This window comes from Podospora pseudocomata (assembly GCF_035222375.1).
Source record: "Podospora pseudocomata strain CBS 415.72m chromosome 2 map unlocalized CBS415.72m_2.2, whole genome shotgun sequence".
Classification (NCBI taxonomy): domain Eukaryota; kingdom Fungi; phylum Ascomycota; class Sordariomycetes; order Sordariales; family Podosporaceae; genus Podospora; species Podospora pseudocomata.
The window spans coordinates 2,504,542-2,517,708 of record NW_026946366.1 but is presented as its reverse complement, the minus strand read 5'-3'; the positions used below and the strand labels follow the sequence as shown (position 1 = coordinate 2,517,708).

The window sequence follows — 13,167 nt, the reverse complement described above, 5'->3', positions numbered from 1 at the left end:
GGTGCTTGTGGCGGAGGTGCTTGGTATCCTGGCATAGGTGCTTGTGGCAGAGGTGCTCGGTATCCTGGAACACGAGGGCAGTATCCTGGCATAGGAGCATGGTATCCTGGCACTTGGCCAGGCTGGTGATGATGATCCAAGGCAGGATTGTACACCAACGTCCTGTCGTGGGCGAGAAGGGCCCCCTGGTCTGCTCGAGCTGGCTGAAACTGGGACGTTAAGGCTGGTGTCTTGTTCAAACCGGCCATCTCCTTCTGTTCTCTTTGCTCGACCGCAGGTGTTTTTGGTAGATTCCGTGATCCGTCCGCCGTTTCATCGCAAGAAAAGCCCTCCTCGTCGTCGTCTGAAAATGCACAGTTGACAGCAATTGTATCGGGACAACCACCCCGGAAAATCTGAACATCATCATCGACGGGCCGTATGCTGTCCTCGGCGCTCTCCTCAGGACTCACGGAATGGTCCCCCATGGGTGTTGGAGAAGAAGAAGGAGCGGAAAAGATGGTTGCTGAGCTGCGTGTATGTAAAGTCCTTGAAGGATAAGCAATGATAGTAGGTAGCACTACAAAGTAGAATAAACAACTGGATACCGAGACGATCGTTGTCGGATGATGCAAACTCGAGACAAAACCAAAAGAAGAAAAAACCGGCATGTGTTTTCTTAAACAGCCAGACCCACGTATGTGCCTGCCTTGTGTGAGCACCACCCACACACCATGGACAAAATAACGGCAACTTACACCTTCCTTTTTTTAATAAGAAAATAGGCCGATTGACCCTCATTTCAGATCTCTTAACTATCGTTTGAGGTTTAATAACATTTCTCGAGGCATGGTTCGGAATAAAACCTGTGTCGACTTACAGTGCCAGTTATCTTGTCGATAGGGTGGTACTTTCTTGCGGGCACACAGTCGAAAGAGCAAGAGTAATGGAGAAGGAAGCAGCTGAGATGGAAATGCATTTGGTATTTCTAAGCCCGCTCTTGCGCTGAGTATCAAGTGGACGGGATCGAAACGTCCACAGAAACCAACCAAGTCTGTAGAGAAAATCCCCAACCCGCTAAACGCCCCAAAATGCTGTAACTGCCCTCAAAAGGCCTGTGATGATGTATGTATCTCCTGTACTGGTAACCTGGCTGTCTTTTTTTCATTCATCCTCCTCATTCTCAGCGTCCTCCACCGAAGCCAGCCGGGCGGTGCTCTTGCTATTACTGGTACTGCCGTTCTGTGCACTTGGCCCGGCAGACCCATTGCTTTCTGAAGCTGCTCTGCTGCTACCTGCCTCAGCCTCGGTTTGCGAAGGGGAGGTAGTTCGACCGCCGAAGAGCTGCGCCGGACCACCCCAATTTGGAACAGCTGAAGTGGCTGTTGATGCTGTGTGAGATGGAGACACAGTTCGTTGTGTATTTGAGGCAGCATCTGATGGCACAGCACCACGTGCTTCAGCTGTTTGCGATGATTCGGCCTCATACCCAGCGACCGAAGTCGTGTCTCGGCCTAAAGGACTCGTGCCCCTGGACAAGGAGGATCTTGGCCTCTCTGGAGCAAGGTTCTGCAACCTATCCCTAAGAGCGTTCGCAGGCAGCTGGCCCGAGAGCGGACTTGGTTCTACCACCCCGTTCTCCGCCCTTTGAAGAGGGACAAGTGACCAGCCCGCCGGAATCGTCACACCCTCGGGAAGATCTGGGCTTCCAGCAGGAATAGCCGCTCCTGATTCAGCACCCAGCCTACCAATAGTAGGCTGGGCCCTCGGCAGAAATGCATGCACCTGCGCTTGCAATACTCCTGGATGATGAAGCGCAGGATGAGGCTGTCCCTGAATATATGGTTGGCCTAGCAGCATGACAGGTGACTGGGTAGCAGGTTGGCCTGCCGGTTGAACTCCTGGTTGAACAGCTGCCTGAGCAGGTGCCTGAGCTAGATGCTGGATGTTAGCCACAGGCTGAGGAGGCACAACAACTTGACCTGGAACAAGAGGTATTCCTTGTCGCTGACCAGCTTGTTGTGTAGGCGTCTGGCGCAACCGTGTCAGTTCGTTGACCATGTGCTGGAGAAGATACGACTCGTGCGCGGCATGGTTCAGGTTGGCCATCTCTTGCTGGATTCGCGTGCTAAGGTCAGTGAGCTGTCCGCGGATTTGATCCAGCCCAGCACCAGGTGTATTGACGTTGACAGCGGCATTGTCAGCCGGTGCAGGAGCCGCGGGTGCGGGAGGCGCAGGGTGAGCAGCATCTGGCGGCATACCCATTCTCTGAGCCATCTCTCTGATCTCCTCAACGCCACCCTGGGCAAACCCAAGTCTGAGAGGCCCAAAGTTAAACATCCGGACATTGCGATTCCTGTTGTTCCCCTGAAGTCCCGCCGCTCCCCCTTGTGGTGGTTGACCTGCAGGAGGCTGACCATTTGGTGGAAACTGTGCTTGCGCCGGCTGATTTGGGCCAGGAGGCAAACCGAGCCCCAACCTGAACACCACGGCATCCCCGTTCCTCGCAGGTTGTTGACCTTCGCGTGCGACAGGACGACGGCAGGTTGGGCATACTTGTTGACGCTCCAACCAACTCTTGAGGCAACCGAAATGCAGGATATGGCCACATGGAAGTTTCTTGGCGCGCGTTCTCTCGATCTGGTTGGTATCGTTGGCATCCCAAGGGCGCATTTCTTCTCTGCAGATGATGCAGGTTTCATCTCTGCCAAGATCCTCCACTGTAGCATCGGGATACTGGTCCATGTGTTTGAGCGCTTGTCGATAGCGGAGGAGGGCTCGTAGACGCTTTAGGAACGACCTCGCGGTCATGAACCAGTCTCTGACGATATGTATGGGGAAGTTGAAAAAGATGACAAGAGCGCAGAAGAAGACGGTATACAGAGTAAGCTTGACAAAGTCTGTAAACTGTTAGCGGTTGAGCAGAGCATTTGGCAGCTGTCGTAAACACTGACCTGCAAAAAGATCCAGGGACAAAATCCAGTGGCCCTTGGATTCCCACCCTGGCACTTCAATGTCCATCTCGTCGACATCTTCCTCGTTGGGCAGTTCCTCGTCATCATCCTCAGCGGTACCCTCGGCTCTCCGCCTCAGAATTCCGGCCCTCTGCTCTCGAACCTGGCGACGGCGTTCTTCCAAGCGTTGTTGCGTTTGGATCCTGTTGACCTGTTGTTCCACCAGCGAGAGGATATACCGACCAGTCGTGTGCAGGGAACAGACCGTGAGGACGGCAAACTCGAATAGGAACATGACCATGACGGTGCGGCGGGCTTGTTGCCAGACGGTAGTGGCGGCATAGCTGAGCAAGAAGACGTCGTAAAGAATACTGACCAGCAGAGAGACGCTGAGTCTGGTATGGAACAGTCGGGGGTTCGCAGGGGGTTGTTGCTCCAGCACTTCGACGCGACCTTCACTGATCCAACCCCACACCTTCCCAGTGATGAGCGCGGTAAACATGATCACAAAGGAGGGGCCGAGTTCGTCCCGGAATATGGTCATGGCAAGGCAGGTTTCGGTGACGGCGAACCAGCCCCGTTCGTAGAGTTGTTCGATTTCGGTCGGTCGCAGGGGGCCGAAGCAGAGGCGTTGGAAGCCATACACAAGAGATCCATAGACAACGAACACCAGATTTGCGAGAACCTAAATGGGCCTGCTGTCAGACGAGCCCCAAGGCGTGTAAGTGGGCACAAGAGGGACGTACCAGGAGAGACATGCTACTTTGCGCAAGATGGACCATGGCCGAGTAGAAATTGGCACGTTGATAGAAAGCGGATGCGACCACGGCGGCCGCAGAGGCCATGGAGGCCTGTAGTTGGCAGCATCAGTCAGTATGTTGATGATATGCACAGTTCACGAGAGCTCCTTATCCCGTCGTGGAGCTGGAGGTTCAACCTACCGTTGCGTACCACTGGAGCCGCATCTTGTTGGGTTTATTTTGCAACAAGAGCGCAGAAAGCGGGAGATGTCTGTTCGATTAAGTGGTGATTTTTAACGAAGATGGCCGCAAGAGTCAAGTCGCCATGGTTGTTTGCGCAAGATGGTGGTGCCGCCGCACTTGGAGAGCTCTTTGAGATTATGGTAATCAATTGGCCACGTTATGGAAAGAGCCAGGATCAGATGTCCGAGCCGAACGACACACCACCACCTGCGACAGTGACGCTGCCAAGCCACCAGCCACACCCGACTTGCATTCCATCGAATGAGTGGCGGTGCAGCTGTTTGCTGAAGAGCTGAAGAAAAAGGGGGCTCGGTCCAATCACATCAATTCATTTTTCATTTACAAGTTCAACGCCAAACCATGAGCAACTCTCCCCTCCATCATCACTCCGGCCTTGCTCGCAGCAATTCGAAGTCGCCCAAATCTTCCAGCTAATACCTGGTACTTCATTGTGGTTACAACACTTTCACAAATCAATCGGCCGGATGAAATCCAGAAAGTGTCCTTGCATGCGTTGAGTCAAAAATGGCCAAGTGGCGAAGACACTCCGCCAAGCTTCGATGAGAAACGAGACATCTCACGATGAATGCGTGAGGCCTTGATCAAAACTGCCGCCGTCACAGGTATCCCAAAGGTATCCTCCAAGTCTAAGGCAAATTAGATCTGTGGCAACGCTCATGATTCACCAGACCATCAACGCCCTTCTAGAGGTCAAGAAAGTAACACCAGATGACCTTCTCGACGAGCCGCAAGGACCCTCGCCGAAGGAAGACCATATGATATTCACGACACCCCAGTATCCCAGATTCTAGAACGCGGACAAGAATTCTTCGAGGGCATCTACGGTAAAATAACCAAGAGAGTCATGGGTCAAATGGACCGATCAGGAACCGAAGACCTCGGCCTCGTCACTCGCCTGGTATATCGTTACATTCTCAGCAACACCAATGTCCTCGGCGCCGTCGAGACTTCCTATGTCATGATTGCCGGGTTGATATCACAAGATGTGAGGTTGATGCTGTGTCTCGCTGGCCCCAGTCAAAGCTGATGAGTTCACGGGTCAATCCTCAGCTAAAAGGCCATCTCAGAGGAGCTTTCAATGGCGGTGCCACGGTCGATGAGGTAAAACGCTGTCCGCAGCGTCGTCATGGACATCTGTGTAGCGTCCGGGATGAGGATGCTGGACAGCGACGTCCCCGCGGGTTTTGGATGGAGGGTTGAGCCTGCTGATTTGTAGCCTCAATCCAACAAGACCCTCCCTCTTATCCAATCCTACGAAAATGAAGCATTTCCAAAGTAACACTATTTTCTTAGCTTCAAGATCGTCCAGATCCGTCAAGACGATCATGGTCGCCAAGTAGGGTCGCCAAGAGCCCAGTTTGGTAGCTAGATGTGAAGAACCATGCAATCACATTCAGCTGGTTCGTAATGCGGAATTCATTCCACAAAAGCACAAATCTTCTTGAATTTCTCGAGAAGTTGAGATGACTGGCATTCGAGGAACAAATCATAACCGGTATTTTATGTAATAGCCTTCCCTCGCGTTGCTCGTTCTCACCCAACTTGGGTATCTTGTCCGTTATATAGTGGAGCCGTTTGTCCAAGCCAAGAAGGGGATTAAAGCAGGACCCGGCCTCGGCCTCTAGTCTTTTTGACTCAAAACCTCTTACCTTTCATTTCACCTTTGCATACCATTACAAATTATCTGCAACTTGTGTGCTTTCCCGGCTTGAATTTCGCTCCCATCTTTTCACCGCCAACATATACACTCGGCCTTCGGCATCTTTCAGCTTACACTCAATACTTTTGCAAACAGCCCCGTCAGCAGGAAGTGACAGTTGGCCCGCCGTCGTCAAGAAGTTTTATTCAACTGGCTGGCGGGCGCCACGAATACGACGGTTGGTCCAATCACGCTGGGTTTGTTTGGCCGAGCTGAACTTTCACCCCCAGGATCTCACTCGCGCCACTGCTTCGTCAGTGGTCTTGGCTTGGGGAGCTGAAAACTTGAGGAGCGGATGAATTCCGCGCTGATTCTGGGGGGAGAGGGGAGGGCTGTCTATAAGAACGCTGGTCCCCCTTCCCTTTGTTCTCTGAGATTTGGTTATGCTTGGGGTTGGGAAATTTATGTCAACATCGGAGATTGGTGGTGTTTGGATTGTGGACGAGCTGGACAACTGGGATCGCCCGATATGGAGATTTGAGATACGCCTTACTGGATTCGGGACGACTTGGGCTGAAGGATGGGATGACATGAGAAAAGTAGGATGGACGACAAGAGAAAGAGCGAGGATCATGAGAAGAGGCTATGAGAGTCAGATGGCGCACGACAAAGATGGAAGACCCAGGAAGGGCCGCATAAAAGAGCCAGGAGTAACAGGAATGGGGGGAATCAAAGACTCGACCAGCTGGATATGAAGTTATGGCCGGCATCCCACCTCACCTACCGATCGCCTCGAACTCGACGACCCCGACGACCCCTTCACTCGCTCTTCCGTATCCTCCTCAACACCCCAACCGCCAACCACCTCTTCCTAACACTAATATCCTCCACCCCACGATCCCAAACCCACTCCCTCTCACCCCCATCACAATCCCTCTCCCACAACCTCTCCACCTCCAACCCTACCTCAGCCAATTTCTCCTTGTCAAAAAACCCTCTCATCTTTTCCCTTCCCGTATGGAAACCCGCCACAACCCACGCCCTAGCATCCTCATCCTCCCTCAAAAACCACCCAACCGACCTCCTCAAATTCACATGCTGCCACGGCATCCAAAGACAATCCGCCACAAACACCCTATCAAACTGGTGTTTATTTCCCTCCGCCAATGGCGTCTCCAATTCCCCCCACCCATGTCCCTCAACGACCACCTCTTCAAGACGATACCTCCCATCAACCCCATTCTTTTTTTTCACTCCCCTCAGCACATTCTCCTTGAGTGTCTTGATCACCTCTGGAGCAGGATAATCAGTCACCACCACCCTCTTGCTCCCCATCAAACCCCCCATTATACTTGGCAGTGCCGTCCCCGCCCCTAATTCCACCGTTTCCAGGCCCGTGACATCAAAATCTTTGATCTCGCCACCGAGGCCTGACCAGGGGATGTCCAGCCCCAGAGTGCCGGCTTCGATGAGTTCAGCGAGCATGAGGGATGAATTCCAGAGGTAATGGGAAAAGAGGTGGCGCTCTTTTTCCTCGGTGACGTTGGCGAGCGAGAATTGCAGGGATTGCGGGAGGTAGGGGGAGGTGTAGAGGAGGCCGTGGTCGGCGTCGCCGTGTTGGTTGGTTACGTCGTCGGGGAAGATGATGCCTAGGGAGGAGGAAAGGTAGTCTTCTGGGTCGGTGGTGTCGGGGCCGGTGAGGGCGAGGCGGGAGGTGAGGGCCATTTTTTTCTATTACTTTGGATGTTGGGAGGTGAGATTGAGAGGTGAGAGGAGGGGTGAGAATGGTGAGTATTTCTTGGGAAATGAGGTGAGTGAGATGGAGTTGTGAGACTCTGCAAGTGAAGCTCACAATCAGTGATGATATCAACTCTTGGTGTTGATCACCCCACCAAAGGAAGCTCCCAGAAGCCCACTCAGGCCAACTAACTACCTTAGCTTATCTGTTTATCGCGAGTTTTTGGACGTGGGGTCGCTGTTGTTGCCAGTCAATGGAGGGGTAGCTTGCTCAGACACTCACAACCAGCCGGGACGTTCGTTGGAAGCCCAATAAAAAACGGCTACAGAACACTGTTTCTATTGCATTCGAGATATTTTTCTTGTTGTTCTGGGTGGACAGCCAACCCCAGTGTCGGCGCGAGCCGTAAGCCGTCGAAACCCGCGTGCAATCGCATAGAGCTTATCGGTGACATGATGAAATTTGATAAGTGCTTTAGTGCACAAATCACCCTACATAGCAACAGTTTCAAAGTAGAGCTTTACACTTTATATCAATAAAACAAGCAGTGTGATTTAACATGATCTGCTTTTCTTCACGTCTTTGCTTTTTTGCTACTTTCTTTGTGAAATTTCGGTGTGAAGTGTTTCATGCCAGTCCCAATCCAACTCACAGGTCCAACACCATGCTAACCCATCACCCCCAAATGATTTCGCCTCCTCCCCAGCACCATGGGTATTCAACCAAGTCAAAAATTAACACCACCCCCCCAACCCCCCATTCTCAACCACCACCCTTTTTTCCGCCCTCACAAACCGAAAGTTAACCATCTGCAAAACAGGCCAAACCGCTCAGTTCCTCACCAGTCCCTTCACATACGTCCCTTCCAACCTCTCCTTAACATCCCAATTATCAAATAAAAATAAGCTCAAGGGGAGTTACCAGTCCCATAAACCGACATCCTCCCTGTTGTACCCCAGTCATGCTTCCAAAACGCCGTCTTTTCAACAACCTGCTGCGCCAGGGACATCTCCAGCCGCAAAAAGAAACGCGGCGGTGGTGCTCTGCGTCAAAACTGGGCGGGTGGAGAGGTTGTGGTGGTCCCATTTTCAACATAGCGAATCGGTTCCCCCCTTCCCCCAAACCTGCTACAAAAACCCACACAAAACAATAATGGATAGATAATGAATCACACCCAGAAATGATGAGAAAGGTAAAGACATACACACAAAACTAGGTGGGTGAGTGACCCAGAAACCTAAATCTTTTTTTGTGGATCATATGCCAATACCGTTGGGAGATTGTGTCACCAATGTCATGAATCACAATCAATATCTCATCATTATTGCCATTATTAAATGGGAAAAAAAAAAAAAAAAATCAGACAAACCACTCTTCCATATCCCACAGCTTAACAAGAGCGACGGCGAGCCCATTAGTAAATAATAAACCATACCAATAACTACTATATAAGCAACCAACTTTGTTCCTCTACACACAAACATTAAATAGCAAATCGCAAGAAAAAGTGTTGAGAACAATATGGGTATCGTTGTTGTTGTAGTAGTAATACTAAACAAGAGCTAAGAAAATTCCCCCAAGTCCCTGGGTAGGTAGTGTTTGCTCCCCCTTCCTCTTCTTCCCACTCTTACTTAGGTCTCGTAGTAATACTAAGAATAATTTTTTTGAGTTCCTTATAGCCCCATTCTTTCCCCTTCTTCCCCCCCCACCCAAAAAAAAAAAACCCCCATTTGGTATTTCATTGCAGTCATTAAGGCCCTCCCATTCCTTATTCTCCCAAATTTCCAGGGCGACAGCATAAAAAAAAACAAAGGAAAAGAAAAATAATGTCACAGAGTAGAAAAGAAAAGAAGAAAAAAAAAGGCCCCATGAATGCCATAATGTTCCCAGCCAAATCCAATCAATCCCATGGGATATAAAACCAGCCCCCCTAGAAAAAATGCCGCGTGTATTTTTACAAACTCTTTGTAGATCCCCCAGAGGTAATATACCCCCTCTATAACCAACAAGCCCAAAAAGTAAATGTGACGATGTGTGATGGTGATGATTAGTTTGGTAGTTGTTGCAGTATAAATATCAAGTGAAAGAAGAGTGAGTAAAACAGTCATGGTATTTACTGAGCGGCGGCGGCAGCAGCGGTGGTTGTTGGTTCCGGGGCGGTGTAGGTAAGCATCTGCTTGAGCTGCTCCTCGGTCGGGTCGTCCGAGACCCAGGGACCCTTCTCCTCCTTGGTCGCGTTGAGGAAGCCGTCGGCACGCTTGAGCGTTTGCATGTCGAGGTCGGTGACGTAAGACTTGCCGTCGGAGAGCTTGATGCGGACTTCTTGCTCGGTCGAGAGCATCATGTCGTCCTTGGCCAGGCGGCGGGGGCCGTCGAATACCGCCATGACGCGCTTCTTCATTGTCATCTGACCCTTGTCGAAGCCCCATGAGGAAGGATAGTCGCGCCTGTTCTTGCGACCCCGGGTCTTGGTGGGGAGCGTGACACCGCCGCGCGAGTGTGTAAGCCCGCGGGACTTTTGCACGCCGTTTTGTGGGTTTCCACCCTTCCTCTTGGTGGGCGAGCCCTTGAGGCCGCGAGCCCTGAGCTCATCATCATCGCCGTCATCCATGTTCTCATCCTCGTCCTCGCCATCTTGAAGTGTCATGGTGGTTGTTGGGAGGTTGTTCTTCTCCAGGGTGTTGTGTACGTCGCGATCGTTTTCCACCTCGGCCAACCGCTGGGCGTTGATGGCCTCTGCTGGGTCCTCTTGCTGGACAATGCGGAGCACACAGTCGTCAAGATGCTCGTAGAAGTCCTGGGCGTTGCTGAAGGTTGACGAGCAAGTGGAGCACTTGCCAGTCGCATCAGGGGCGTAGCCAGTCAACTTCTTGGTCCCGTTGTTTCCAGCGGCAGCCTTTTTCCGGCTATTGGGTGGTGTTTGCTCGACACCGTGCACAGCAGTCAAGTGGCGCTTGAACACATCGGCACGGTTGAACGACTTCTCGGCCGCGGAGCCAGACCCCGGGCAGAAACCGCAGACCATGGTGCCCTTGTAATGTGTAAGGGTATGTCTGTTCTTGTCGTATCTGAAGAGACCACTTGTTAGTATCCCGCAACTGATTCCAAGTCAAAAGACAACTCACTTTCTCGCGAACCCCTTCACGTGATACTCGCATGTTGTGATGGGGCACTTCTCGGGGCGCTCCTCTTGGTGAGTGAGCATGTGCGCCTTGAGGTCCTTGAACACCTTGCCGCACTCGGGATGTGGGCACCTCTGCTTCTCCTTGAACTCATCGCCGCTGTATTGCTGCTCGCCCGAGTAGTTGGAGTGGAAAGAAACAAGGCTTGGTCTCCTTTGGGCCTCCACTGGTGGCGGGTATGGCGAGTACTGGTAGTTGTTGTGCATGAAGGGCGAAGTGCTGCCGTTTCGCAGTTGTGGGGAGGCAGACAGAGCAGGAGAGGCAGGATATGCGGAGTTGGGCTGGGCCGAATATGGCTGCTGCTCAAAGCCAGACATGGTCATTGGTCTCGCGTCTGGGTGAATCAAGATGGGATCTGCATCGGGCAAACGCTTCGGGTTAGCAAGGCCGCCAAGGGTCAAGAGCTGCGTTTGCGACAGAGGAAACCAACAGGAATTCTGAAGAGGAGGAACAAAATGCCCGCTGGATTGGGCGAAAAAAGGAGATGAAAGGAGACGATTGGTGGGCGTCTTGGGACGAGCCGCAGGGCTGTCCCCCAGAGGGGGACTGCTCCATGCTGGAAGTTGAGGAGAAGAGAATGAAGATGTAGAAGAAGCAGGAGACGCAAAGACGAGCCCGGAGGCCGCCGAGGAAGGACAAGAAGAAGCAGAAGCAGCTGAAAAGGAAGGTGTGACATTGAAGGTTGACGATGTAGTCACCACAGACTGGGCCAGACGCGTATCGACAGCGAGGCAGGAAGAAGCCGCTCCCGGGGCCTTGGGAGCGACAATGGTAGATCCAGAATCGCAGGAATCCGAAGAGGAGATGGAGGCACACGAAGCATGGGTCTGGTGTCGCGGACTCCAGTCCCGGCGAGAAGAAAGACAAGAAGATGACCTAGGGATTTGTGATAACTCACCAACAAAGCCTGGTGTTTTCCCGCTGGGATACTCGAAAGCTGTGCTGTACTCATCACCATAGACACCGGGCGCGTATGAATATTCGCTGCCGGGGAGGTGGAAGTCGCTTGCGTCGACGATGCCCGGGGTAACCCCAAGTCCGTGGGGGCCCGTGGCCCACTCAGGGATCGGCGCCATTTGGCCGTGACTCGAATTTGGGGAGCCTGCGTTGGAGGATGAGGCGCTGGCGATGCTCAGATCCGAAGCTGGTCCTCTCAGATCGCTGTCGTCTGGGTACATGCCAGGTGATGACCTCTCGTGGTTACCGTTATGGCTGTAGAGGTATGGTGTGTCGGCGGTGTAGATGGCTCCGTGCTCATAGCCAATTGTCGTCGGGAACTCGTGTGATGACCTGGAGTATGCGCTGTAGGGCTCTGGGGAAAGTCCCAGGTCCATGGGCGCGGATGAGAAGTGAGGGGGTTCTGGGTAGCTCATGTTGTAGTTGTCGGCCTCGTGGTGGCCAGTTGCCGCCATTTGATGCCTGTGAAGGAAGAAGATGTTGGGCTAGAGAGAGACAAATGGCGTCAGTCCAGCTGCCTCGTGGCAGCGCGTGGGCTTTAAGAGACGGACCTCAGTTGTGCCTGCTCAGGTGTGGGACTGTGCCGTGTTGTTGCTGATCGGGTTGTGTTGATCTTCTGTCTTTCCAAAAACTCTGCTGTTCTGCTGTTCTTTCCAAGCTATTGTTATTATACACCAAAGCCGCAGTGGAACGAGTGTGTAAGTCCTTGTCGGAGACGGCCCGAGGCGGTGGACTTGTTTGGATCCGGGGATATGGATTTGGTGTTTGACACGGGATGAGGTGCGCCAGTGGAAAGGTTTGGGCGGGGGGATGAGGATTCTAAATACCCCCCCATTCACATCTTGCAGGCCCAGAGGTGGTGGAGGCATCGATCTCCCAGTAGGGCCCCAGTGCCCAGTCAGAGAGGCTGTGGTCAGTTCACGAATTTGCAGGGGAACAAGGGGAGGGTTGACAGGGGCAGGGGGGCATGGGGCAGGGGGGCATGGGGCAGGGGCCCAGCGACTTCACTTCTGGGACGGAGGTACATTGGGATTGGGATGGTGACATGAGGCTGGGTACATGAGGGAGTACAAAAGGTACAAGATACAAGGGAGGGCGGGGGATGGGTTCCCTCCAGTCCTGGTCAGTTCCGAGCCTCTGGTTGGCCACCGACAAAGACAGGGGTTAGCGAGTGTCGGCGGAGACCTCGAGGCTTGGTGCGTGCTTGCAGTTGCAGTTTACTTTTCCCTTTCTGTTTCTCCCCCAGATGGAAGTCAGTCAGAAGTCCCCGGATCAACAAGACAGAGGAGGATCAGGAAGAATGCAAGACAGACAGAAGAGAGATGAAATCCCGTCCACGCCTCTGGTTCCCGAAGAATGGACCAGCCGCGACCATGGTCGGCCATCTCCTTCCCACTCCTCATCACTGAAACTGTTTCTGCTCCTCGTCCTGATCGGGTACTTTGTCCCCCACGTTCTGGACTCTGGAACCAGCCCGGACATTGCCATTCGCTGGCTACCTGCTATTTGTGCCCTTCTCCTTTGTTGCTATCATAGATTCTGCTGTCGGCGCAAGGGGCATCAATGTCGGAAGCGAGACAGGATGGTGTTTCGATGTCTTCCCTCTTATCACTGAGGATTTGCTTCTTTTCCCCTGATGAGGGACAGGTAACTATAGTAGGCGGCCGGGATGACCGCAGCAACTGACGCCAACCGCCTGTTTCCCTCATCATGA

The 13,167-nt window shown here is 52.7% G+C and overlaps 4 protein-coding genes across 4 annotated transcripts; all 4 read right to left on the bottom strand.

Annotated features, from left to right (window-relative positions):
- Positions 1–441: 441 nt before the first annotated feature.
- On the bottom strand, positions 442–958 carry QC762_0044640 (uncharacterized protein; the record flags this gene model as incomplete). Its single annotated transcript, XM_062883407.1, has 2 exons — positions 442–528; positions 860–958. 2 exons carry the CDS (start codon positions 956–958, stop codon positions 442–444), a joined length of 186 nt encoding a protein of 61 aa, XP_062746292.1.
- Positions 959–1,143: 185 nt separating this feature from the next.
- Positions 1,144–4,067, bottom strand: HRD1 (E3 ubiquitin-protein ligase hrd1; the record flags this gene model as incomplete). The annotated part of the gene is made up of 4 exons (XM_062888091.1): positions 3,875–4,067; positions 3,680–3,784; positions 2,934–3,618; positions 1,144–2,879 (listed from the first exon to the last, which is right to left on the bottom strand). Exons 1-4 carry the CDS (start codon positions 3,896–3,898, stop codon positions 1,144–1,146), a joined length of 2,550 nt encoding a protein of 849 aa, XP_062746291.1. The 5' UTR covers positions 3,899–4,067.
- A 1,834-nt stretch (positions 4,068–5,901) lies between these two features.
- On the bottom strand, positions 5,902–7,666 carry QC762_211940 (uncharacterized protein). Its single transcript, XM_062888090.1, has 2 exons — positions 6,802–7,666; positions 5,902–6,573 (listed from the first exon to the last, which is right to left on the bottom strand). Exons 1-2 carry the CDS (start codon positions 7,299–7,301, stop codon positions 6,396–6,398), a joined length of 678 nt encoding a protein of 225 aa, XP_062746290.1. The 5' UTR covers positions 7,302–7,666; the 3' UTR covers positions 5,902–6,395.
- A 1,010-nt stretch (positions 7,667–8,676) lies between these two features.
- QC762_211930 (uncharacterized protein) lies at positions 8,677–12,422 on the bottom strand. The gene is given in 5 exon segments (XM_062888089.1): positions 8,677–9,022; positions 9,032–10,382; positions 10,440–10,851; positions 11,395–11,938; positions 12,005–12,422. Coding segments are annotated over 3 exon segments (1,881 nt in total). The 5' UTR covers positions 11,909–11,938; positions 12,005–12,422; the 3' UTR covers positions 8,677–9,022; positions 9,032–9,427.
- Positions 12,423–13,167: the final 745 nt, after the last annotated feature.

Excerpts from the sequence above, each read along its gene's own strand:
- QC762_211940 (XM_062888090.1), bottom strand. The coding sequence starts at position 7,301 with ATGGCCCTCACCTCCCGCCTCGCCCTCACCGGCCCCGACACCACCGAC. Across the intron at positions 6,574-6,801 it reads AAGAATGGGGTTGATGGGAG|AGGGTTTTTTGACAAGGAGA; the intron begins GTATCGTCTTGA and ends GGAAAAGATGAG.